This window comes from Eleutherodactylus coqui, chromosome 5, assembly GCF_035609145.1.
Source record: "Eleutherodactylus coqui strain aEleCoq1 chromosome 5, aEleCoq1.hap1, whole genome shotgun sequence".
Classification (NCBI taxonomy): domain Eukaryota; kingdom Metazoa; phylum Chordata; class Amphibia; order Anura; family Eleutherodactylidae; genus Eleutherodactylus; species Eleutherodactylus coqui.
The window spans coordinates 3,454,701-3,480,649 of record NC_089841.1 but is presented as its reverse complement, the minus strand read 5'-3'; the positions used below and the strand labels follow the sequence as shown (position 1 = coordinate 3,480,649).

General features: G+C 50.6%; 1 protein-coding gene across 2 annotated transcripts in view; it reads left to right on the top strand.

The window, feature by feature from the left end:
* Positions 1-1,813: 1,813 nt before the first annotated feature.
* LOC136627268 (zinc finger protein 250-like) overlaps positions 1,814-25,949 on the top strand; it is a 42,583-nt gene continuing 18,447 nt past the window's right edge. Inside the window, exons 1-8 of one of the 2 annotated variants that reach the window (XM_066602239.1) lie at positions 1,814-2,014; positions 2,315-2,415; positions 9,394-9,570; positions 9,648-9,771; positions 16,869-16,960; positions 17,045-17,120; positions 17,633-17,727; positions 20,344-20,434. In XM_066602239.1, coding sequence (XP_066458336.1) covers positions 2,323-2,415; positions 9,394-9,570; positions 9,648-9,771; positions 16,869-16,960; positions 17,045-17,120; positions 17,633-17,727; positions 20,344-20,434 — 748 coding nt within the window. In that variant the 5' untranslated portion in view covers positions 1,814-2,014; positions 2,315-2,322. Of the gene's footprint in view, positions 2,416-9,393; positions 9,571-9,647; positions 9,772-16,868; positions 16,961-17,044; positions 17,121-17,632; positions 17,728-20,343; positions 20,435-25,949 lie in introns of both variants that reach the window. The other variant, XM_066602240.1, reaches the window with a different exon arrangement.

Sequence of the window (25,949 nt, the reverse complement as noted above, 5' to 3'; positions counted from 1 at the left end):
TTCCCACAGAGGAAAAGAAATCCTGGGGGTGAAGCATCGGGACCCTCCGACCTGCAGGGGGCAGCATTCCCAGAGAGGAAGAGAAATCCTGGGGGGGTGAAGCATCGTGACTCTCCGACCAGCAGGGGGCAGCATTCCCACAGAGGAAGAGAAATCCTGGGGGGTGAAGCATCGGGACCCTCCGACCAGCAGGGGGCAGCATTCTTACAGAGGAAGAGAAATCCTGGGGGGTGAAGCATCGGGACCCTCCGACCAGCAGGGGGCAGCATTCCCACAGAGGAAGGGAAATCCTGGGGGTGAAGCATCGGGACCCTCCGACCAGCAGGGGGCAGCATTCCCACAGAGGAAGAGAGATCCTGGGGTGAAGCATCGGGACCCTCCGACCAGCAGGGGGCAGCGTTCCCTCACAGAAAGAGAAATCCTGGGGGTGAAGCATCAGGACCCTCTGACCAGCAGGGGGCAGCATTCCCACAGAGGAAGAGAAATCCTGGCGGGTGAAGCATCGGGACCCTCTGACCAGCAGGGGGCAGCATTACTACAGAGGAAGAGAAATCCTGGGGGGTGAAGCATCGGGACCCTCCGACCAGCAGGGAGCAGCATTCCCACAGAGGAAGAGAGATCCTGGGGGTGAAGCATCGGGACCCTCTGACCAGCAGGGGGCAGCATTCCTACACAGAGGAAGAGAAATCCTGGAGGTGAAGCATCGGGACCCTCCGACCAGCAGGGGGCAGCATTCCTACAGAGGAAGAGAAATCCTGGGGGTGAAGCATCGGAACCCTCCGACCAGCAGGGGGCAGCATTCCCACAGAGGAAGAGAAATCCTGGGGGTGAAGCATTGGGGCCCTCTGACCAATAGGGGGCAGCATTCCCCCAGAGGAAGAGAAATCCTGTGGGTGAAGCATTGGGGCCCTCTGACCAGCAGGGGGCAGCATTCCTACAGGGGAAGAGAAATTCTGGGGGGTGAAGCATCTGGACCCTATGACCAGCAGGGGGCAGCATTCTCACAGAGGAAGAGAAATCCTGGGGGGTGAATCATGGGGCCCCTCCAACCAGCAGGGGGCAGCATTGTCACAGAGGAAGAGAAATCCTGGGGGGTGAAGCATCGGGACCCTCCGACCAGCAGGGGGCAACATTACTACAGGGGAAGAGAAATCCTGGGGGGTGAAGCATCTGGACCCTATGACCAGCAGGGGGCAGCATTCTCACAGAGGAAGAGAAATCCTGGGGGGTGAAGCATCGGGACCCTCCGACCAGCAGGGGGCAACATTACTACAGGGGAAGAGAAATCCTGGGGGGTGAAGCATCTGGACCCTATGACCAGCAGGGGGCAGCATTCTCACAGAGGAAGAGAAATCCTGGGGGGTGAATCATGGGGCCCCTCCAACCAGCAGGGGGCAGCATTCTCACAGAGGAAGAGAAATTCTGGGGGGTGAAGCATCGGGACCCTCTCACCAGCAGGGGGCAGCATTCCCACAGAGGAAGAGAAATCCTGGGGGGTGAAGCATCGGGACGCTCCGACCAGCAGGGGGCAGCATTCCCACAGAGGAAGAGAAATCCTGGGGGGTGAAGCATTCTGACCCTCTGACCAGCAGGGGGCAGCATTCCCACAGAGGAAGAGAAATCCTGGGGGGTGAAGCATTGGGACCCTCTGACCAGCAGGGGGCAGCATTCCTACAGGGGAAGAGAAATCCTGGGGGGTGAAGCATCGGGACCCTCCGACCAGCAGAGGGCAGCATTCCTACAGAGGAAGAGAAATCCTGGGGGGTGAAGCATCGGGCCCCTCCAACCAGCAGGGGGCAGCATTGTCACAGAGGAAGAGAAATCCTGGGGTGTGAAGCGCCAGGACCCTCCGACCAGCAGGGGGCTATCTCTATCCCCGCAGCCTCTTCTTTCTGCACAGAACTGTATTATTAGTAAGCTCCTCCCTTTTCTGTCATGTGATCATTAGACCATGTGACACCCTGTCCTCAGACCTCCTAAGAGTCCCTCCATTCTAGCATCTCCTCGGCTACAGGTACAGGAGCGTTATGAGACCTTGTGACATCAGCAGGCGGTATGATGGGTGGTCATGAAGGAGCTGGAGCCCCCTGGTGGATGATAGGAGTTACCAGCTGTAACCCTTTCAATGCCTTAGAGGTGGAGCTCCTCCCCCAGCAGAGAGGACCAGTAGGAGTTATTGTAACCCTTTGGCCGCTGCGTCCTGTGGGGGCTGTGAAGAAGGGCCCTCTGAGGGGTCTGCGACAGTCAGAATATTTATTATCTCCTGTTAGTTCATTATGATGTTTTTCCATTGTTTCACATTCTTTCCCTTCAGGTCCCTACATGATCGATTCATCAGAGATGGAGGACAGAAACAAGATGGCAGAAAGTGTATTACATCTCACCCTAGAGATACTCTTCCAGCTTACTGGGGAGGTGAGTCTGATGATGTCACTGGGCAGGGGAGAGAGTCTGATGATGTCACTGGGCAGGGGAGAGAGTCTGATGATGTCACTGGGGAGGTGAGAGAGTCTGATGATGTCACTGGGCAGGTGAGAGAGTCTGAAGATGTCACTGGGGAGGTGAGAGAGTCTGATGATGTCACTGGAGAGGGGAGAGAGTCTGATGATGTCACTGGGGAGGTGAGAGAGTCTGATGATGTCACTGGGCAGGGGAGAGAGTCTGATGATGTCACTGGGCAGGGGAGAGAGTCTGATGATGTCACTGGGCAGGGGAAAGAGTCTGATGATGTCACTGGGCAGGGGAGAGAGTCTGATGATGTCACTGGAGAGGGGAGAGAGTCTGATGATGTCACTGGAGAGGGGAGAGAGTCTGATGTCACTGGAGAGGGGAGAGAGTCTGATGATGTCACTGGGCAGGGAGAGAGAGTCTGATGATGTCACTGGGGAGGGAGAGAGAGTCTGATGATGTCACTGGGGAGGGAGAGAGAGTCTGATGATGTCACTGGGGAGGGAGAGAGAGTCTGATGATGTCACTGGAGAGGGGAGAGAGTCTGAGGATGTCACTGGGGAGGGGAGACAGTCTGACGATGTCACTTGGGAGGGGAGGGAGTCTGACGATGTCACTTGGGAGGGGAGGGAGTCTGACGATGTCACTTGGGAGGGGAGGGAGTCTGACGATGTCACTTGGGAGGGGAGGGAGTCTGACGATGTCACTTGGGAGGGGAGGGAGTCTGACGATGTCACTTGGGAGGGGAGGGAGTCTGACGATGTCACTAGGGAGGGGAGGGAGTCTGACGATGTCACTAGGGAGGGGAGGGAGTCTGACGATGTCACTAGGGAGGGGAGGGAGTCTGACGATGTCACTAGGGAGGGGAGGGAGTCTGACGATGTCACTAGGGAGGGGAGGGAGTCTGACGATGTCACTAGGGAGGGGAGGGAGTCTGACGATGTCACTAGGGAGGGGAGGGAGTCTGACGATGTCACTGGGGGGAGGGGAGGGAGTCTGACGATGTCACTGGGGGGAGGGGAGGGAGTCTGACGATGTCACTGGGGGGAGGGGAGGGAGTCTGACGATGTCACTGGGGAGAGGGGAGGGAGTCTGACGATGTCACTGGGGAGAGGGGAGGGAGTCTGACGATGTCACTGGGGAGAGGGGAGGGAGTCTGACGATGTCACTGGGGAGAGGGGAGAGAGTCTGACGATGTCACTGGGGAGAGGGGAGAGAGTCTGACGATGTCACTGGGGAGAGGGGAGGGAGTCTGACGATGTCACTGGGGAGAGGGGAGGGAGTCTGACGATGTCACTGGGGAGAGGGGAGGGAGTCTGACGATGTCACTGGGGAGAGGGGAGGGAGTCTGACGATGTCACTGGGGAGAGGGGAGGGAGTCTGACGATGTCACTGGGGAGAGGGGAGAGAGTCTGACGATGTCACTGGGGAGAGGGGAGAGAGTCTGACGATGTCACTGGGGAGAGGGGAGAGAGTCTGACGATGTCACTGGGGAGAGGGGAGAGAGTCTGACGATGTCACTGGGGAGAGGGGAGAGAGTCTGACGATGTCACTGGGGAGAGGGGAGAGAGTCTGACGATGTCACTGGGGAGAGGGGAGAGAGTCTGACGATGTCACTGGGGAGAGGGGAGAGAGTCTGACGATGTCACTGGGGAGAGGGGAGAGAGTCTGACGATGTCACTGGGGAGAGGGGAGAGAGTCTGACGATGTCACTGGGGAGAGGGGAGAGAGTCTGACGATGTCACTGGGGAGAGGGGAGAGAGTCTGACGATGTCACTGGGGAGAGGGGAGAGAGTCTGACGATGTCACTGGGGAGAGGGGAGAGAGTCTGACGATGTCACTGGGGAGAGGGGAGAGAGTCTGACGATGTCACTGGGGAGAGGGGAGAGAGTCTGACGATGTCACTGGGGAGAGGGGAGAGAGTCTGACGATGTCACTGGGGAGAGGGGAGAGAGTCTGACGATGTCACTGGGGAGAGGGGAGAGAGTCTGACGATGTCACTGGGGAGAGGGGAGAGAGTCTGACGATGTCACTGGGGAGAGGGGAGAGAGTCTGACGATGTCACTGGGGAGAGGGGAGAGAGTCTGACGATGTCACTGGGAGAGGGGAGAGAGTCTGACGATGTCACTGGGGAGAGGGGAGAGAGTCTGACGATGTCACTGGGGAGAGGGGAGAGAGTCTGACGATGTCACTGGGGAGAGGGGAGAGAGTCTGACGATGTCACTGGGGAGAGGGGAGAGAGTCTGACGATGTCACTGGGGAGAGGGGAGAGAGTCTGACGATGTCACTGGGGAGAGGGGAGAGAGTCTGACGATGTCACTGGGGAGAGGGGAGAGAGTCTGACGATGTCACTGGGGAGAGGGGAGAGAGTCTGACGATGTCACTGGGGAGAGGGGAGAGAGTCTGACGATGTCACTGGGGAGAGGGGAGAGAGTCTGACGATGTCACTGGGGAGAGGGGAGAGAGTCTGACGATGTCACTGGGGAGAGGGGAGAGAGTCTGACGATGTCACTGGGGAGAGGGGAGAGAGTCTGACGATGTCACTGGGGAGAGGGGAGAGAGTCTGACGATGTCACTGGGGAGAGGGGAGAGAGTCTGACGATGTCACTGGGGAGAGGGGAGAGAGTCTGACGATGTCACTGGGGAGAGGGGAGAGAGTCTGACGATGTCACTGGGGAGAGGGGAGAGAGTCTGACGATGTCACTGGGGAGAGGGGGGAGAGTCTGACGATGTCACTGGGGAGAGGGGGGAGAGTCTGACGATGTCACTGGGGAGAGGGGGGAGAGTCTGACGATGTCACTGGGGAGAGGGGGGAGAGTCTGACGATGTCACTGGGGAGAGGGGGGAGAGTCTGACGATGTCACTGGGGAGAGGGGGGAGAGTCTGACGATGTCACTGGGGGGAGGGGGGAGAGTCTGACGATGTCACTGGGGAGAGGGGGGAGAGTCTGACGATGTCACTGGGGAGAGGGGGGAGAGTCTGACGATGTCACTGGGGAGAGGGGGGAGAGTCTGACGATGTCACTGGGGAGAGGGGGGAGAGTCTGACGATGTCACTGGGGAGAGGGGGGAGAGTCTGACGATGTCACTGGGGAGAGGGTCTGACGATGTCACTGGGGAGAGGGTCTGACGATGTCACTGGGGAGAGGGTCTGACGATGCCACTGGGGAGAGGGGAGAGAGTCTGACGATGCCACTGGGGAGAGGGGAGGGAGTCTGACGATGTCACTGGGGAGAGGGGAGAGAGTCTGACGATGCCACTGGGGAGAGGGGGAGAGAGTCTGACGATGTCACTGGGGAGAGGGGGAGAGAGTCTGACGATGTCACTGGGGAGAGGGGGGAGAGTCTGACGATGTCACTGGGGAGAGGGGGGAGAGTCTGACGATGTCACTGGGGAGAGGGGGGAGAGTCTGACGATGTCACTGGGGAGAGGGTCTGACGATGTCACTGGGGAGAGGGTCTGACGATGTCACTGGGGAGAGGGTCTGACGATGCCACTGGGGAGAGGGGAGAGAGTCTGACGATGTCACTGGGGAGAGGGGAGGGAGTCTGACGATGTCACTGGGGAGAGGGGAGAGAGTCTGACGATGCCACTGGGGAGAGGGGGAGAGAGTCTGACGATGTCACTGGGGAGAGGGGGAGAGAGTCTGACGATGTCACTGGGGAGAGGGGGAGAGAGTCTGACGATGTCACATTCCATCATTCTTATCTACGATAATAACAGATGATGTCACTGGGAAGGGGAGAAAGTCTGATGATATCACCGGGGAGGTGTGAGAATCTGATGATGTCACACTACATCATTCTTATCTACGGTAAAAACAGATGATATCACTGGAGAGGGGAGAGAGTCTGATGATGTCACTGGGGAGAGGGGAGAGAGTCTGATGATGTCGCACTACATCATTTTTATTTACGGTAATAACAGATGATTTCACTGGAGAGGGGAAAGAGTCTGATGATGTCACTGGGGAGAGGGGAGAGAGTCTGATGATGTCGCACTACATCATTTTTATTTACGGTAATAACAGATGATTTCACTGGAGAGGGGAAAGAGTTTAATGATGTCACACTACATCATTCTAGATGCAGTACTGACAAGTCCCTGTCTTGTCAGCACTGCATTTAGCTCCTGCTCACTTCCTGTACTCGGACCAACGACAGAGGAAGAAGTCTCCAAATTGCTCTTCTCTGCTCGCCCAACCACCTATGCTAGCGACCCTCTCGCCTCACACCTCCTCCTCCGATCCCTCTCCCCAGTGGTTATCTCCCATCTCACCACTATATTTAACCTCTCTCTGACCTCTGGCATCTTCCCCTCCTTCAAACACGCCATAATATCCCCACTGCTAAAGAAGCCGTCTCTTGGCACGACTGACGCTGCCAACTACCGACCCATCTCTAATCTCCCCTTCATCTCCAAACTATTGAAATGCCTGGTTTACTCCCACCTTGTAAGCTATCTATCAGGGAACTCTCTTCTTGACCCCCTACAGTCTGGCTTCCAACACCTACACTCGACAGAAACTGCCCCTACAAGGGTGTCAAATGATCTTCTGACAGCCAAATCAAGAGGATGACTACTCCCTACTGATCCTCCTCGACCTCTCCGCAGCATTTGACACTGTTGACCACAATCTCTTCCTCAGTATGCTTCGCTCTATCTGCCTAAAGGACACTGCCCTCTCCTGGTTCTCCTCCTACCTATCTGACCGCTCTTTCAGTGTCTGCTTTGCTGGCTCTACCTCCCCTCCTCTTCCCCTTGCTGTTGAGGTCCCCCAGGGTTCGGTTCTTGGCCCCCTCCCCACCTCTTCCCCTTGCTGTTGGCGTCCCCCAGGGCTCATTCCTCGGCCCCTTCCTCTCCTCTTCTCCTTGCTGTTGGTGTCCCTCAGGGCTCGGCCCCCTCCTCTCCTCCTTGCTGTTGGGATCTCCCAGGGCTCGGTCCTCGGCCCCCCTCTCTCCTCTTCCCCTTGCTGTTGGGGTCCTCCAGGGCTCGGTCCTCAGCCCCCTCCTCTTCTCTATCTACACAGCCCCTACTGGACAAACCATCAGGAGATTAGGCTTTCAGTACCATCTCTACGCTGATGACACCCAGTTATACAACTCTTCCCGTGAGATCACAGCACTGGTCCTCCAGAGTGCCACCGACTGTCTGTCTGCTGTCTCTAACACCATGTCCTCTCTACCTAAAGCTGAACCTCTCTAAAACTGACCTACTGGTGGTTCCACCCCCTACTAACCGTCCTCATCGTGACATCTCCATCTCAGTGTGTGGCACCACCATAACTCCCAGCACGCCCGCTGCCTTGGGGTCATATTCGACACCGATCTCTCCTTTACTCCCTACATCCAATCTCTTGCCCGAACCTGTCAGCTTCACCTTAAGAATATCGCAGGAATCCGCTCTTTTCTCACTGTTGACGAGCTAAAAACGCTTACTGTTGCCCTCATCCACTCACGGCTCGATTAGTGATCACTGTCACACTAAACTTCAGGCGTGCTCTAAAAATGCACCTCTTCAGGGAGGCATACCGAATTCCCTAAACAAACCCCTCTGTACTCCGCCTGATAACATGCTCCCTGACCTACTGACTGCAATCCCTGCTAGCCATAATCTACCGGCAATTGCAGTCATCCTGATTTCGCCACTATTAAGCCTGACCATTGCCTGTGTGTATAGCATCCCTCACTCTCCACCTCGCCATACCATGCACATCTCCAGCCCCGCCATACCCTGCACATCTCCGGCCCCTTTACCTTCTGTATCACCCCTTTATTTAAAGTGTGTATGGTCGTTGGAGCCGGACCCTCACCCCTACTGTTTCCATTAATTGGTTACTTCATGTAACCGTTGTCTTGTGTTATTTCGCCTGTATTGTAAGCGCTGCGGAATATGTTGGCGCTATATTATTATTATTATCATTATTATTACAACGCGTTGCTGATCGGCCCCCTGCACCAGACTCTACCCCCTCCAATCCATCCTGAATGTGGCAGCCAGGCTCATCTACCTGTCCAGCCGCTACTCGGACGCCTCTGCCCTGTGCCGGTCACTGCCAGGCTGCCCGTTAAATACAGTATTCAATTCACAGTCATTACCTTCATCCACAAAGCCCTCCACAGCGCAGCGCCGCCCTACATTGCTTCCATTATCCCAATTCACCACCTAGCCCGCACCCTCTGCTCCGCTAACAAAATCAGACTTAGCGCCCCTTTAATTCGAACCTCTCATTCCCGCCTCCAAGACTTCTCCAGAGCAGCACCGGTCCTCTGGAACGCACTACCAAAGTCTACCCGGGCAATCCAGGACTCGCAGAACTTCAGGCGTGCTCTAAAAACACACCTCTTCAGGGTGGCATACCATATCCTCTAAACCAAACCCCTCTGTACTCCGCCTGATAACATGCTCCCTGACCTACTGACTGCAATCCCTGCTAGCCACCATCAACTGCCACTGCTGTCATACCGTTTCTGCGCTCACACGGCTTAATGTCTGACCATTGTGTGTATAGCATCCCTCACTCTCTACCTCGCCATACCGTGCATATCTCTAGCCCCTTTACCTTCTGTACCCCCCATTACTTGTAGTTTGTAAACTCGTTGGAGCAGGACCCGCACCCCTATTGTCTCCATCAGCTGATTACTATGTAACCGTGGTTCTGTAATGTTTGTACTGTTGTCTTTCTGTATTCCCCCGTCTTTAAGTGCTGCAGAATATGTTGACGCTATACAAATAAAGATTATTATTATATTATCATCTATGAGGATAACAGATGATGTCACTGGAGAGGTGAGAGGGTCTGATGATGTCACTGGAGAGGGGAGAGGGTCTGATGATGTCACATTACATTATTCTTATCTATGGGGATAACAGATGATGTCACTGGAGAGGTGATGGACTCTGGTAATGTCTGTAGTGATATTTATTAATGTCTCCCCATATCCAGGATTACACAGTAGTGAAGACCTCTAGTGATGGCTGTCGGACCCCTGTGTGTGATGGGTGGGGAAGACCCCTGAGCCCCTTCATAGGGCCCCCACCTCACCCCCTGATACATGAGGACATCAATGTACAGAAGATCCTAGAGCTCACCCAGAAGATGACGGAGCTGCTGACCGGAGAGGTGACGCTGCGGGGAATGTGGGGGACATTATACAGTAACAGGAGGGTCTGGGTGATGACTGTATGTTGTGTTGTCAGGTTCCTATAAGGTGTCAGGATGTCACCATCTATTTCTCCAAGGAGGAGTGGGAGTATATAGGAGGACACTGGGATCTGTACAAGGACGTCATGATGGAGGACCACCGGCCGCTGACCTCACCAGGTAATAGAGGTATTTAGTAGGATTGTAGCAGGGGGGGAGTGGGGCATGTGCCACTGGAGATACAAGGGAGGAGGTGGGGAGGCAGCCGGGCAGAAAGCTGTGCTAGTTGGATTGGTGGAGCCAACTCTACTTGCAAAAACTGAAGCTGGTCTGAAACAGCTGATATGTAACATTAAAACTGAAAGTGATAAAATGGTCATCAACCTGAATGTAAAGACTAAAATTATAACAACTGCAAAAAATGGCCAAATTCAAATCAAAATCGACAATGAGGTCATAGAATGTGTGCGAGACTTCATCTTCCTTGGTGTGAACAGCGACCAGGCTGGAGAATCTATGCCGGAGATAAAACGTAGGATAGCATTGGTATGAAGCGCGAGGCTAAACATGGACACAATCTGGAAAAGTAGGGATATTGGTATAGCAACTGAACACAGGATAGTGCAAACCAAGATGGCCGGGCTCAGGCTCGCGGAGGACAAGATGGCCGGGCTCAGGCTCGCGGAGGACAAGATGGCCGGGCTCAGGCAGGTGGAGGACAAGATGACCGCCCCCCAAACTGTCACCACTAGCCCTTCTGCTACAGTACAGGGGGGTGCAGGGCTGGAGAGGTGCCTCGGCCAATGCTTCCCTGCCCCCCAACCCCGTAATTTATCACCCCAGCCCTTCCAATACAGTAGCAGGGGGTTGCAGGGCTAGAGAGGTGCCTCACCCCATGTTACCACCCCCCTCCCCCCACAGCCCAAACTATCACCACTAGCCCTTTTGCTACAGTACCGGAGGGTGCAGGGCTGTAGAGGTGCATCGGCCCATGCTACGCCCGACCCCCAAGCTATCACTACCAGCCCTTCTGCTACAGTAGCCCAACAACTCCTCCACTTTGCATTTAGTGCCTGCAGACCCAGAGGAGAAGGGATCTAGCATCCCCAGTAAGAGTCTGCTAGGTTGTATTTTCAGTCTGCTTGGTGGGGCTTGTAAGCGATGGTGGCCAATAGTATATCGTTGTCTGCCTTTATTGTTCTCTTAGTTTCATATTGGTAATTGGTGGAACCCCTGTAAATTGGTAAAGGGGCCACCAGTACGGCTGCAGCTACATGACTTTGGCTGCCATACTCTTCTCATTGGAACGTAATGGCCGTCAGTACGGTTAACTTGCAGTTTGCCGTGACCGTACAATTACATGAAGTCCAGTGAGTTTAGGTTTCTTCTAATAGTTGGGGCGTGGGGTTCGGCAAACTGCAAGCCACTAGAGATGAGCGAGCATACTCGTCCGAGCTTGATACTCGTTCGAGTATTAGGGTGCTGGAGATGCTCGTTACTCGAGATGAGCACCACACGGTACTCGTCTCGATTAAACGAGCACTGACCATTGAATTCAATGGAGCCGGCAATACACCCGGCTCCATTGAAAGCAATGGGCTGCCGGCGATCTCAGGATGAATTTTCGGGAAGGGCTTAAAAATATAAGCCCTTACCTGAAAATCATCCTAAAATGTGTAAAAATAAAAAAATGGGTGAGTGCTGCCTCTGATTGGCTCAGCGCAGGGACCAATCAGGGGCAGCTCTCAGCTGTCAATCAGAGGCAGCACTCGCTCACCCATTCATAAATTCATGAATGGGTGTGAGTGAGAGCTGCCTCTGATTGGTCACAGCCTCACCAATCAGAGGCAGCTCATTCAGCAAGCGGGGATTTTAAATCCCCACCTGCTGAATACTACAGAGAGCAGTTCAGGAGAACTGCCGACTGGACGCGGCTGAACTCCGGCTTCAGCGGAAAGGTGAGTGTACATTTTTTTTTTATTTTTACACATTTTAGGATGATTTTCAGGTAAGGGCTTATATATTTAAGCCCTTCCCGAAAATTCATCCCGCGCTCGCCGGCAGCCCATTGCTTTCAATGGAGACAGCTTGTATTGCTCCATTAAACTCAATGGGCTAACATCGTTCTTCTCTGCCACAGCTGTTACAGCTATGGCAGAGGAGAACGATCTTTATGCTGACAGTGCGGGGGGGGGGGGGGGTCTCACTCCTGCCGCTATTGTGGCTTAATAGTGGGACCTGGGAACCTGAGATGCAGCCCAACATGTAGCCCCTCGCCTGCCCTATCCGTTTCTGTGTCGTTCCCATCACTTTCTTGAATTTCCCAGATTTTCACAAATGAAAACCTCATTGGCGATATACAAAAATGCTCGAGTCGCCCATTGACTTTAATGGGGTTCGTTACTCGAAACGAACCCTCGAGCATCGCGGCAAGTTCGACTTGAGTAACGAGCACCCGAGCATTTTGGTGCTCGCTCATCTCCACAAGCCACAATGCATTTACCTTCATAAAAGTAGAGGATGAAAATGGCGTCGTGGATATCACCGGTCTGGGCTTCTGTAAAGCCTTGGCTACAGTTTCACATAAAGACCTCGGAAATAAGTTATAGAGAGTTGGGCTTAATCCTTCGATTGTTCAGTAGATTCACAGGGGATTAACAGATATCGGAGTGTTCTTGGTATAACTCTGGTGAAGCCGGGTATATCAGCTAGTGTATATATTGTAACAGTCCTTCAGGGGATGGGGGCAGCACAGACACACTAGACCCCAAAGTTCATCAAAACTCACTTGTAGTCTTTATTTTGGCGTATGCTAAAGGCCACACAAAACAGCAACACAAAGTCCATGCAGTATAACAGAAATGAAATGCTGCACCATGCAGGGTGCTCAGAGGCTTCCTCCTTAGGTGTGAGGCTGCTGCTGCTCTCTCCTCAGCTTGTCAGACACTGACTTCATGGACCTGCAGCCTTTTATGCCCCAGTAACAGGGTCAGTGCCTACAGCTGAGTCGAGAGCCAGGGTGAAGCTGTGGACTGGATCTCCACCATGTCCAGACTAAGAGCCTGGGAGGGAGATATACATCCACAACTTCACCCTTTAGCTGCCTACATATCCCCCCCCCCCCCCCTCCTCTCCTCCAGACCGGAGGGCTGGGTCTTCTTGGTGATCAGACAATGCACCCTAGACGGGGCATCAGCATTACCGTGTGATTTGCCTGGCCTATATTCAAGGGTGAACTTGAAGTTCTGAAGTGAGTGAAACCATCTGGTCACTCTCGCATTCTTTTCCTTATTTTGCTTCATCCAGGTCAGGGGGGCATGGTCTGACACCAATTTGAACTGTCTCCCCAAGAGATAATACCTTAACGTTTCTAGTGCCCATTTTACCGCTAAAGATTCCCGTTCAACAATAGCATAATTCTTCTCCGCAGGAGATAGTTTCCCGCTTAAATATAATACTGGATGTTCTTCCCCATTTATGGACTGGGACAACACTGCACCCAACCCTACATTAGAAGCATCCGTCTGCACAATGAACTGTTTCGAGAAGTCCACCGCTATCAACACCGGCTGTTGGCAAAGGGATGACTTTAAATTTTGAAAGGCCTGCTCGGCCTCGGCTGTCCATGCCACCATTACTGACTTGCCCCCTTTCCTCAAGTCCATAAGTGGTGCTGCCATGGAGGCAAAGTTAGGCACAAACCTGCGGTAGTACTCGGTCATTCCTAAAAAGGCCCTGACCTGTTTTTTTTGTTGAAGGTCTAGGCCATGCCTGTATGGCCTCTACCTTGTTGACCTGGGGTTTAATGACGCCATGGCCAATAACATAGCCAAGGTACTTGGCTTCCTCCAGGGCTACTGCACATTTTCCAGGGTTTAAGGTTAAACCTGCCCCTTTTATGGCATCCATGACCGCCTGTACCTTCCCAAGGCGACTCTCCCAATCGGTACTATAAGACTACGACATTGTCTAGGTATGCGCAGAATAGTTATGGTGAGACCTCAAAATCCGATCCATTAACCTTTTGGAAGGTAGCAGGCGCTCCATGTAGTCCAAATGGCATGTCTTTGTACTGAAACAAGCCCTCTGGGGTTGAGGAGGCTGTTTTCTCTTTGGCCTTGTCTGTCAGAGGTATTTGCCAGTACCCTTTGGTGAGGTCAAGTGTGGTGATATACCTGGCGTTACCCAGTCTCTCTATTAATTCATCAACCCTGGGCATGGGATATGCATCAAATTTGGAGATTTCGTTTAACTTCCTGAAATCATTACAAAACCCCCAGGTACCGTCCAGTTTGGGGACTAACACAATGGGGCTTGACCACTCGCTTTTTGATTCCTCTATCACCCCTAATTCCAGCATGTGCTTAACCTCGGCAGAGACTGCTTCCCTACGGGCTTCTGGGATCCTATATGGTTTTATGTTTACCTTCATCCCAGGTTCAGTTATGATGTTGTGTGTTATGACGTGTGTATGACCGGACCGGTCAGAGAATTTATCTCTGTTTCTTTGTAGGAACTCTTTTGCCTCCTGCCGTTGGCACACCGAGAGGGCCTCACCCACTCTAACATCGGGCAGGAAGGGCTGCAGCCCACCCCTCCTGATGCTTGCGGTAGCCAAGGGTTCTCTATCCTTCCAGGGTTTTATTAAATTAAACTGGTACACCTGATACGGCTTCCTTTTCCCCGGCTGGTGCACTCTATAGTTTACGTCGCCTACCTTCTCAGCGATTTCGTAGGGATTCTGCCATCTAGCCAGGAATTTACTCTCTAGAGTGGGTACCAAGATGAGGACTCGGTCACTGGGACTAAAAGTTCTCACCCTGGCAGAACGATTGTACACCTTGCTTTGGGCCTCCTGTGCCCTCTGCAAGTATTCCCTAACAATGGGCATTACAGTATTAATGGGGTCCTGCATCTAAGCCACGTGCTCTATGACGCTCCTATAGGAAGTAGACTCGGTCTCCCAGGTTTCTCTGGCTATATCCAACAACCCTCTGGGGTGCCGACCATATAGCAACTCAAATGGCAAGAAGCGTGTAGTACCTCCCGTATGGAGAACATGAGATAATGTAACAGACGGTCCCAGTCCCGACCATCTTTCTCTACTACCCACTTTAGCATTTGCTTCAGGGTCGTATTGAACCTCTCCACTAACCTATCCATCTGAGGGTGGTATACCGAGGTTCGTATGTGGTCACTTTTAAAGAGTTGGCAAAATTCTTTCATTACTTTGGACATGAACGGGGTCCCCTGGTCCGTGAGGATTTCCTTGGGAAGACCTATTCTGGAGAACATAAGGGACAACTCTCGTGCAATGTTTTTGGCAGTACGGCTTTTTAAAGGGATTGCCTAAAGGGGTGTCGAGTGGCATAATCTAACACGACCAAACTGTATTGATACCCTCTAGCCGACTTGACTATGGGACCCACTAAATCCACTCCAATTCTTTCAAAGGGAACCTCTATAATCGGGAGAGACACTAAGGGACTGCGGAAGTGCGACACAGGAGCGGTGCTCTGACAGGTGGGGCACGACTCACAGTATTCTTTTATGTCCTTGTACACTCCTGGCCAGAAGAACCTTTGGAGAATTCTATCCTGCGTTTTATCAGTTCCTAAGTGTCCCCTAATACATGGTTATGTGCCAAGTCTAGCACCTTACGCCTGGACGGCTTCGGCACGACCAACTGTCCCACCATTTTCCTGCTTATTTTCGTTACTCTATACAATAAGTTATCACTCTTGGCAAAATGGGGGCACCGTTGGTCAAAACCCGGTTCCTGTAACACACCATTTATCACTACCACATTTTCTCTGGCATTGATGAGCGTGGGGTCCCTTAACTGGGCTGCCCCAAAGTTCTCAGGCGCATCCTCCAGATCGGACACATCCTAAACCGAAGGGTAGACTTCCCCCTCAGCGTCATCCCCAGCCAAGACCTGTAAAGGAAAAGTTACATCCTCTGGTTCAATGTCCACATTGACCCCGCTATCCTCCGGAGGGGTAAGGTCAGCTGGGTTTTCATCAGTTTCTTTAGAAGGGATTATCATTTTTCCCCATAAGTCCCAGAATACAGGAAAATCGTGCCCCAATATCACGCTGTGCATCAATCCCTTGACAACACCCAAATCGTAGCCCAGTTGTGACATGAGTTACACTGTGCCATAAGATACACCCTTGTATCACCATGTATACATACCACACTTATGTGCTTACCCGGTATGAAGCCTTCTGCTATCAGGCTGGCATGCACTAAGGTGACCAGGCTACCCGAGTCCAGTAGAACCTCCACAGAATGGTGCTTTACATTTATGCGACACAGTTGTGGCTCAGTCTCTAGTCTCTGTGAGGCACTGCAAATAGGATGTGCGAACAATGACCGCCGCCAAGCGCCGTCACACTCCACAGGTTCATTAGTCACAGGGCACTGAGCCAACACATGCCCAAGCTCCCGACATCTCCAGAACCTCAAAGGCCCTGGTTTCTTTAGCTTAGAAAGCTGGTTAGGGCCATCAGCGCCTTTTAACTTCGATGGTGCCCCTTCTGGTGGCCAGACCTCCTTCCCGCCATACCACAGCTTTCCTCCAGCGTCTAGTGGTCTCTTACCCCATGTAGGTCTGGAACTTGTAGCGCGGGTCTGGACGGAATGGACGTACCAGAGCTAGTTTTCAGTCGCAGTGCAGTGGTCAACCAGATCTACCAGCTGGTTAGCTTCCTTGTGTCCTCCATAACCGACTCAGCGCTGCAGATCTGCCGGCAGGGCAAGGGTATAACGATCCACCATGACTTTTTCGACCATCTGGGCGGGTGTACAAACGTCCAGCTCCAGCCATTTTTTTACCAGATGGTACAGATCAAACATCTGCAACCTGGCTTATTGGTAGGACCTGTAGCTCCAATTACGCACTCGCAGAGCCCGGACCACCGCCGTAACACCCAGACGAGCCAGGATCTCTGCTTTTAATCTGGCGTAATCATTTACCTCGTGAGCACTGAGGTACAGGGTACGTCTTCTGTGGTTTGCAGTGAGGAACGGTGCTAGAACCTCGATCCACCCAGCCTTGGGGAGTCACGGGGTCAGTGCCTACAGCTGAGTCGAGAGCCAGGGTGAAGCTGTGGACTAAATCTCCACCCTGTCCAGACTAAGAGCCTGAGAGGGAGATATACTCCATCCACAACTTCACCCTCTCACTGCCTACAATATATATAACTCTGGTGAAGCTAGGTACATCAGCTAGTGTATATATAATGTATACAGTCTCTGGGTATTTTCTATAGGTGGATCCGGATGGGTAAACCCACCACAGAGATGTTCCAGTCATCCATATTCCCAGGACCGTCCAGAGGGAGATGTCCTGGAGAACCAGCAGGTAGAGGACACTGATGTCTCACCAGCATCTGACCAGGAAGTGATGGAAACAAGGAACATTTCCTTTTTTTTCCCTCTTGTTTAGGGTAATAATCTGTTGGACATTAAGGTTGAGGTTAAAGTGGAAGCAGAAGAGCCGGATATAAGGGCTGATCAGCAGTGTAAGGAGGGGATCAGTCATTGGTGGTCACCTAGAGCCCATCACTTGTAAGAAGGGGGATCAATCAGTGGGGGTCACCTAGAGCACATCACCTGTAAAGAGGGGATCAGTCATTGGGGGTCACCTAGAACCCATCATCTATAAGGAGGGGATCAGTTATTGGGGGTCACCTAAAGCCCATTATCTGTAAGAAGGGGGATCAGTCAGTGGGGGTCACCTAGAGCCCATTGTCTGTAAGAAGGGGGATCAGTCAGTGGGGGTCACCTAGAGCCCATCATCTGTATAGGGGGGATCAGTCAGTGGGGGTCACCTAGAGCCCATCATCTGTATAGAGGGGATCAGTCATTGGGGGTCACCTAGAGCCCATCACCTGTAAGGAGGGGATCAGTCATTGGGGGGTCACCTAGAGCCCATCATCTGTAAGGAGGGGATCAGTCATTGGGGGTCACCTAGAGCCCACCATCTGCTTATCACATGGAGATAATCTATTCTGTCACTGTGTGTTTGCTACAGATGGACTCATGAAAAGAAACCACCCAGAGAAATGTCCCAGCCATCTATATTCCCAGAACTGTCCAGAAGAAAAGCCCAGTGTCCCGGACCAGCAGGTAGATGAGGCTGAGAGGTCTTAAAATCCTCTCTAGATTGTAATGCAGCTTCCTACTAAATGTTTCTCTACTCTTTCCTCCTGATGGCGATGGTCGGTACGGGTTACAAATGGTGTCTGGTGTCATCAGTCATAGGATTGCACTTCTACCTCTTTGGGCATCCAGTTTGAGATTTAGTGTGGAACAAATGTTAGGTTCTGCAGTGTAAACCATAGACTACCTGCACAATGCCAATCAGCTGGTGCTAAAGCTAACAGAATATTGTCCTGTACTGAAGGAGGCATTTAATCAGTTGCTATATTCATAAAGCTGCAATCAGAACTATTCCTCCCCCATTGCAGATCAGGTTTATTTGCCAAATTTACAAACCTTTTTGTTTTATTGCCATCAAACCAGAGCAATGTAAATAGCTCAACACAACTGAAACAACAAGTGGTCCTCTGACTCCTCCACAAAATGCCGCATTGGTCGTTCTCAGAATTATTCACCCCTGAATAGAATCCCTCACAAAAGCACACGTTTGTAGATCAGTTGTCTCAAGCACACCGGGTGCAACTAATCAAGGGCTTCATTGGTTACATCAGGTGTGCTTGAGAGAAAATACATCAGACACCTGGACTGGCGAGAGCTTTGGTGACTGCGATGTTTGGTTACAGATAAGGCAAGAGACTGGTCCAAAAAGGTAAGAGAGACTATCCATGCCTTGTTCAAACAAGGAGAGGGATGCAAGTAATACAAAGGCACTGAATGTTCCTGGAGATCTAGCTGGATGCAGCTCACAAGCTCAAAGTTACAGGAACACTGGCTACACTATCTAGACATGGCAGAAAGAGGGCGCTATCACCGGCTGCCACCAGAGACTGGAGAGGGCAGTTGGTCAAAAACCCTTGAGTGGCTGCAAAAGCCCTGCAGTAAGATCTGCACTGAGGCTCCCGTTTATACCGGTTAGATACATACTTAACGCTGTATAAGAGATGATGGGGGAGATCTCTGTACTGACCCCTGATATATTACACATAGTTATTAGAGCGCCCCCCTTGTTACAGTCCTGGGTATAATAGAAGATGGGGGAGATCTCTGTACTGACCCTGATATATCTATACCTAGTTATTAGAGCGCCCTCTTGTTACAGTCCTGGGTATAATAGATGATGGGAGAGATCTCTGTACTGACCCCTGATATATTATACATAGTTATTAGAGCGCCCCCTTGTTACAGTCCTGGGTATAATAGATGATGGGAGAGATCTCTGTACTGACCCCTGATATATCTATACATAGTTATTAGAGCGCCCCCTTGTTACAGTCCTGGTATAATAGATGATAGGAGAGATCTCTGTACTGACCCCTGATATATCTGTGCATAGTTATTAGAGCGCCCCCTTGTTACAGTCCTGGGTATAATAGATGATGGGAGAGATCTCTGTACTGACCCCTGATATATCTATACCTAGTTATTAGAGCGCCCCCTTGTTACACTCCTGGGTATAATAGATGATGAGAGAGATCTCTGTACTAACCCCCGATATATCCATACATAGTTATTAGGTCGCCGCTCAGCCATATTTTTTCCGAAACTAAACCCCATTTTTGACCTCTCTGGGTATTGTAGTCCACCCACTGCGTTTATTACTTTAGTTGCCCCTATTGTACCCGCTCAAGCTCTGATATGTCCTCCTTGAGTACCGCTGCCCAAAACTGTCCACAATATTCCATGTGTGGTCTGACCAGTGACTTGTAGAGAGGAAGAACAGGGTGCTAATCATGTGCCCCTAGACCTCTTCTGATGCCCCCATGATCCTATCTGCCTTGACAGCAGCTGCCTGACACTGGTTGCTCCAGTGAAGCTTACAAAGCCTGCTGTCCTTTTCCATGTCGGGGTCCCCATTGGTTCCCTATTTAGTGTTTAGTTTGTATTTCCTGCCCATAACCATTACACCTATGAGTGATAATTAATAATAGGAACATTGGCAGTATAACAGCATAACTCAATTACCTGACCGAGACCAAGACATCGGCTGTAAATCCGAGATAATTGTCAGTCCAGGGGAGGAAGAAAGGATACATCACTTGTCCTATAATCACGGGGACAAACGCACCGAATTCTGCAGTCAAGCGTTTGTTACTCTGCTGTTACTTTGTTGTAAAGGGACGACCTTTAGAATATGGAGCAGGTGGAGGCGCATTATATCGTGTAGCATCAAATACAGCCAGAGAATACAAACATCTATAGCATTCATGGGGTTCTGTCAGCTGCATGGAGTTTGGAGTTGAGCTCTGAGTCACGGAGGGGGCCATGTCGGCCTCTACCAGCATACAGAGTGATGGCTGTCTACCTGTACATGAAAGGGGAGCAAGCTGTCAATCTGCATGATGCAGGAGGGAGAAGCCAGCACAGCCCCCTCCGCGGCACAGAGCTCCAAGCCAAACCGCATGAACCTGCTGACAGAATCCCTTTAATTGAACCCTAAAGGGCATCCACTCTGACATGACTGATGACTACTGCTGTCGGCTCAGTCCTGGTCCTCGTGGTAATTAATGATCTTGTTTAGTCCTGTAAGACGTCCCACACAACTTCTCCAACCGGCTGCTGACTTTTACAATATTTGTCTCACAGCTTTTGTATCCGGGTGAAGATCTGCCCAATATTAATGCTACAGAGAGGGATGTGAGGGGCGATCAGCGGTGTAAAGAGGAGATTCCTGCAGGTGAGTAGGAACCACTGAGTACAGCAGGGAAGTCACAGATTCTCCTCAGTCAGCGGCTGCAGATACTCCTGTAGATCTATAAGCTCTGGGATCGGTCAGTCTCCGCTGTATATCCCCCATTCAGCCGGAGGACAAACTAAATCTGGATGAAATGTCCGACCGTTGTAGGCGATGACACATGATGACATCTACAGCGCGGGCGTGGAGCACACCGATGTGAGCGGGAACTACTTACCATTATATCATAACTGTACTGATGGGGGGGGGGGGGGAGTAATTCTCCAATTCTGGGACTGAGGGTCCTTTTACACTGATCTGATGGAACGGGCGCTGATCACATTACCGAAGATAAAGACATAGACCCGGATAACAGAATATACAACATGGAGACATAGACCCGGATAACAGAATATACAACCTGGGGACATAGACCCGGATAACAGAATATACAACATGGGGACATAGACCCGGATAACAGAATATACAACATGGGGACATAGACCCGGATAACAGAATATACAACATGGGGACATAGAGCCAGATAACAGAATATACAACATGGGGACATAGACCCGGATAACAGAATATACAACATGGGGACATAGACCCGGATAACAGAATATACAACATGGGGACATAGAGCCAGATAACAGAATATACAACATGGAGACATAGACCCGGATAACAGAATATACAACATGGAGACATAGACCCGGATAACAGAATATACAACCTGGGGACATAGACCCGGATAACAGAATATACAACATGGGGACATAGACCCGGATAACAGAATATACAACATGGGGACATAGACCCGGATAACAGAATATACAACATGGGGACATAGAGCCAGATAACAGAATATACAACATGGGGACATAGACCCGGATAACAGAATATACAACATGGGGACATAGACCCGGATAACAGAATATACAACATGGGGACATAGACCCGGATAACAGAATATACAACATGGGGACATAGACCCGGATAACAGAATATACAACATGGGGACATAGACCCAGATAACAGAATATACAACATGGGGACATAGACCCGGATAACAGAATATACAACATGGAGACATAGACCCGGATAACAGAATATACAACATGGGGACATAGCCCCGTATAACAGAATATACAACATGGAGACATAGCCCCGGATGACAGAATATACAACATGGGGACATAGACCCCGAATAACAGAATATATAACATGCGGACATAGACCCGGATAACAGAATATACAACATGGAGACATAGACCCAGATAACAGAATATACAACATGGAGACATAGACCCGGATAACAGAATATACAACATGGGGACATAGACCCCGGATAACAGAATATTCAACATGGGGACATAGACCCCAGATAACAAAATATACAACATGGAGACATAGACCCGGATAACAGAATATACAACATGGAGACATTGACCCGGATAACAGAATATACAACATGGAGACATAGACCCTGATAACAGAATATACAACATGGAGACATAGACCCGGATAACAGAATATACAACATGGAGACATAGACCCGGATAACAGAATATACAACATGGGGACATAGACCCCGGATAACAGAATATACAACATGGGGACATAGACCCGGATAACAGAATATACAACATGGGGACATAGCCCCGGATAACAGAATATACAACATGGGGACATAGACCCGGATAACAGAATATACAACATGGGGACATAGAGGCAAATAACAGAATATACAACATGGGGACATAGACCCGGATAACAGAATATACAACATGGGGACATAGACCCGGATAACAGAATATACAACATGGAGACATAGACCCGGATAACAGAATATACAACATGGAGACATAGACCCTGATAACAGAATATACAACATGGAGACATAAACCCGGATAACAGAATATACAACATGGAGACATAGACCCGGATAACAGAATATACAACATGGGGACATAGACCCCGGATAACAGAATATACAACATGCAGACATAGCCCCGGATAACAGAATATACAACATGGAGACATAGACCCAGATAACAGAATATACAACATGGAGATATAGGCCCCAATAACAGAATATACAACATGGGGACATAGACCCGGATAACAGAATATACAACATGAAGACATAGACCCGGACAACAGAATATACAACATTGAGACATAGACCTGGATAACAGAATATAGAACATGGAGACATAGACCCGGATAACAGAATATACAACATGGAGACATAGACCCGGATAACAGAATATACAACATGGGAACATAGACCCGGATAACAGAATATACAATATGGAGACATAGACCCGGATAACAGAATATACAACATGGGGACATAGACCCGGATAACAGAATATATAACATGGGGACATAGACCCGGATAACAGAATATACAATATGGAGACATAGACACGGATAACAGAATATACAACATGGGGACATATAGACCCGGATAACAGATAATACAACATGGGGACATAGACCAGATAACAGAATATACAACATGGGGACATAGACCCAGATAACAGAATATACAACATGGGGACATAGACCCAGATAACAGAATATACAACATGGGGACAATGAACCGGATAACGGAATATACAACATAGAGACATAGTCCCCCGTGAAATTCTGGCAATGCTTCTGCACCTCTGGGGTATAGCTGGGGAAGATTCTCACATGTTGGCCTTGTACTTTTAGGGGATCCCTCTTCTGGTTCAGTTCCAGCACTTTATCTCTATCCCTGTAGTTCATGAGCTTGGCTATAAATGTGCACGGTGGCGCCCCCGGAGGTTTGGGTTTAGTCAGGATACGATGTGCGCGCTCCACACAGAAGAGGTCTGAGATGGAGTCAGAGCCGTAGAAGCCCCAGAATAGTGATTTGAGGTATTCACAATGTTGTCTCCCCTTCACTCCCTCCGGCAGGCCGACCAATCTGATATTACATCTACAGGAGTGATTCTCCAGGTCATGAATCTTCAGTTGCTGGGCTGAGGTGACAGATTTGAGCTCTGGTTATCGCGCCGTGTAGCGACTGTGTCCTCCATGTCGGAGACTCGGGCTCCACTGTAGTAGTGCGCTCTCGCAGACTATGGACAACATCCCGCAATAGTCCATACTCAGATTGTAAAACCTCAACTTTCTCAGTGAGCATGGATCTCTGTAATAGCTGTTAGTACATCTGCAATCGTCGGGCCCAGGAGGAGACCCCTGAGGTGTGCTTGGCGCACCAGATTCGGTGTCCCCCATCGCACCAGGTTGTGCAATCTGCTGCATCCCATTAGTGAGTTTTGTTTGCTTGTAAGGGGCCATGCAGGTGGGAGGCGTATATTAGGTATAGGAGTATAATGCAGGGTGTCCTTCCACTGAATGACTACTTGGTGAAGCCAGAGTTTAGAAGAAATGCAAGTTGCTTGCCAGTAATTAACCACATGGTGGCAGCAGCGGTCTTATTGATGCGGATTAATAGTTTCACTCCCGCTGCTCTATTGAACCGTGGGCCTGCATTTCTTTCACTCTCCAATCCATAGGCTTCAGCAGATCATGCAGGTAAGGGGAGGAGGTGAGGAGTGGCTCACTTCACCCCCTCCCAATGTGGGGGTACTGTGTTGTCACGGATAGAGCGTTTGTCTCTCCCCTCCGTAACTGCTGCATTTAATTTGTCACGGCAGAGTCCAATCACTCTAGTGAGGTTGCAAGTGTGGAGTCGCCAGACTACAGGTGGATTTGTAACCAGCTTTGATGGGGTCCTGCTACATGCAGGCCGAAAGCACAAATCACCCCATGATCCAGTCTAATGCATTCCAGCACTCTACCATGTCGTTCACACACTTGCTGCCACCACCAACTTATACAGGTGAGCTGGAACCCAGACTATGAATTATGCACAAAAACTTCAGTTATGGTTCATCTTAAAACGGACAAGGCTCAACTAATAAATTGCAGATTTTTTCTAAAAAAAGACTAGCCATGCAAAAAAAATAAATAAATGCACACATATACAGAAAAATGTTGTTACACATGAATCTAATGGTATACAGGTATATACACAACGAGACAGTGTTTAAAAAAAATAAAAATAAAAGAAAGACCCCAGATTTGGGATGTCCGGCCCAAGGTTCTGCTCTGTACAGAGCCACTGAAACCAACAGGAACAGCCTTACGCTGAGGTGTATCTCTGGAGTCTGACCCAGCAGACAGGGAACCGCTCTGCTTTAAGGTCTCCTCGGACAACCCCTCCTCCGGCCTCCTTTGTACATCACCATGGAGTGTGTTGAATGTGAAGCCCACTTCAATGGAAACCCAATTTAATTTTTTGGCCATATTTTTGCTGAATATCAAACATGACACACAAATTATAACCAGGTATGCGGATACCCCATTTAGACCTTCGCACAACTAATAGTTGTTATTAAAAGATTTTACCTAAATGTACATCCTGGCTCCACAAGGTCTGCGGGAAGCCGGCTGCTCGGTGAATGATTTTACTAAGCCTTCATTAACAAGTGCACGGTCACATAATGTGGGGTACTCATGCTAATTCTACGCCAACAGATACCGGTGATAGAAGAAAGGGAGGGAGTCATCACAGAGGGAGTCATCACAGGGGGAGGGAGTCATCACATCACAGGGGGAGGGAGTCATCACATCACAGGGGGAGGGAGTCATCACATCACAGAGGGAGGGAGTCATCACATCACAGAGGGAGGCAGCTATCACATCACAGGGGGAGGGAGCTATCACATCACAGGGGGAGGGAGCTATCACATCACAGGGGGAGGGAGCCATCACATCACAGAGGGAGGGAGTTATCACATCACAGAGGGAGGGAGTTATCACATCACAGAGGGAGGGAGCTATCACATCACAGGTGGAGGGAGTCATCACATCACAGAGGGAGGGAGCTATCACATCACAGGTGGAGGGAGTTATCACATCACGGGGGGGGAGTCATCACATCACAGGGGGAGGGAGTCATCACATCACAGGGGGAGGGAGCTATCACATCACAGGGGGAGGGAGCTATCACATCACAGGGGGAGGGAGCTATCACATCACAGAGGGAGGTAGCTATCACATCACAGGGGGAGGGAGTTATCACATCACAGAGGGAGGGAGCTATCACATCACAGAGGGAGGGAGTTATCACATCACAGAGGGAGGACATTATCACATCACAGCTCTTGTCCAGGGAAGGTGGGACAATGGCCCTTCTACATGTGAATATCGACAGTTAGGAGTAAGTAGGTGGGCAGCTGAAGAATTGCACAAGCAATATAACTACATACAAAATGTGTGACACTACAGCTTGGCCTGAATTGGCTAATATAAAATGGAAGCTGAGATAGGTCTAAGGCCTGACGCACACAAAATAGCTGACTGCCTACCAGTCTCTATATGACATGTGTGTTTAGGGGCACTCCACTGGGCTTGCACCTCTTCTACCTTTTTCTCTACCACTTACCTCCTCTGTGCCTCTCCTCCTCTCTGG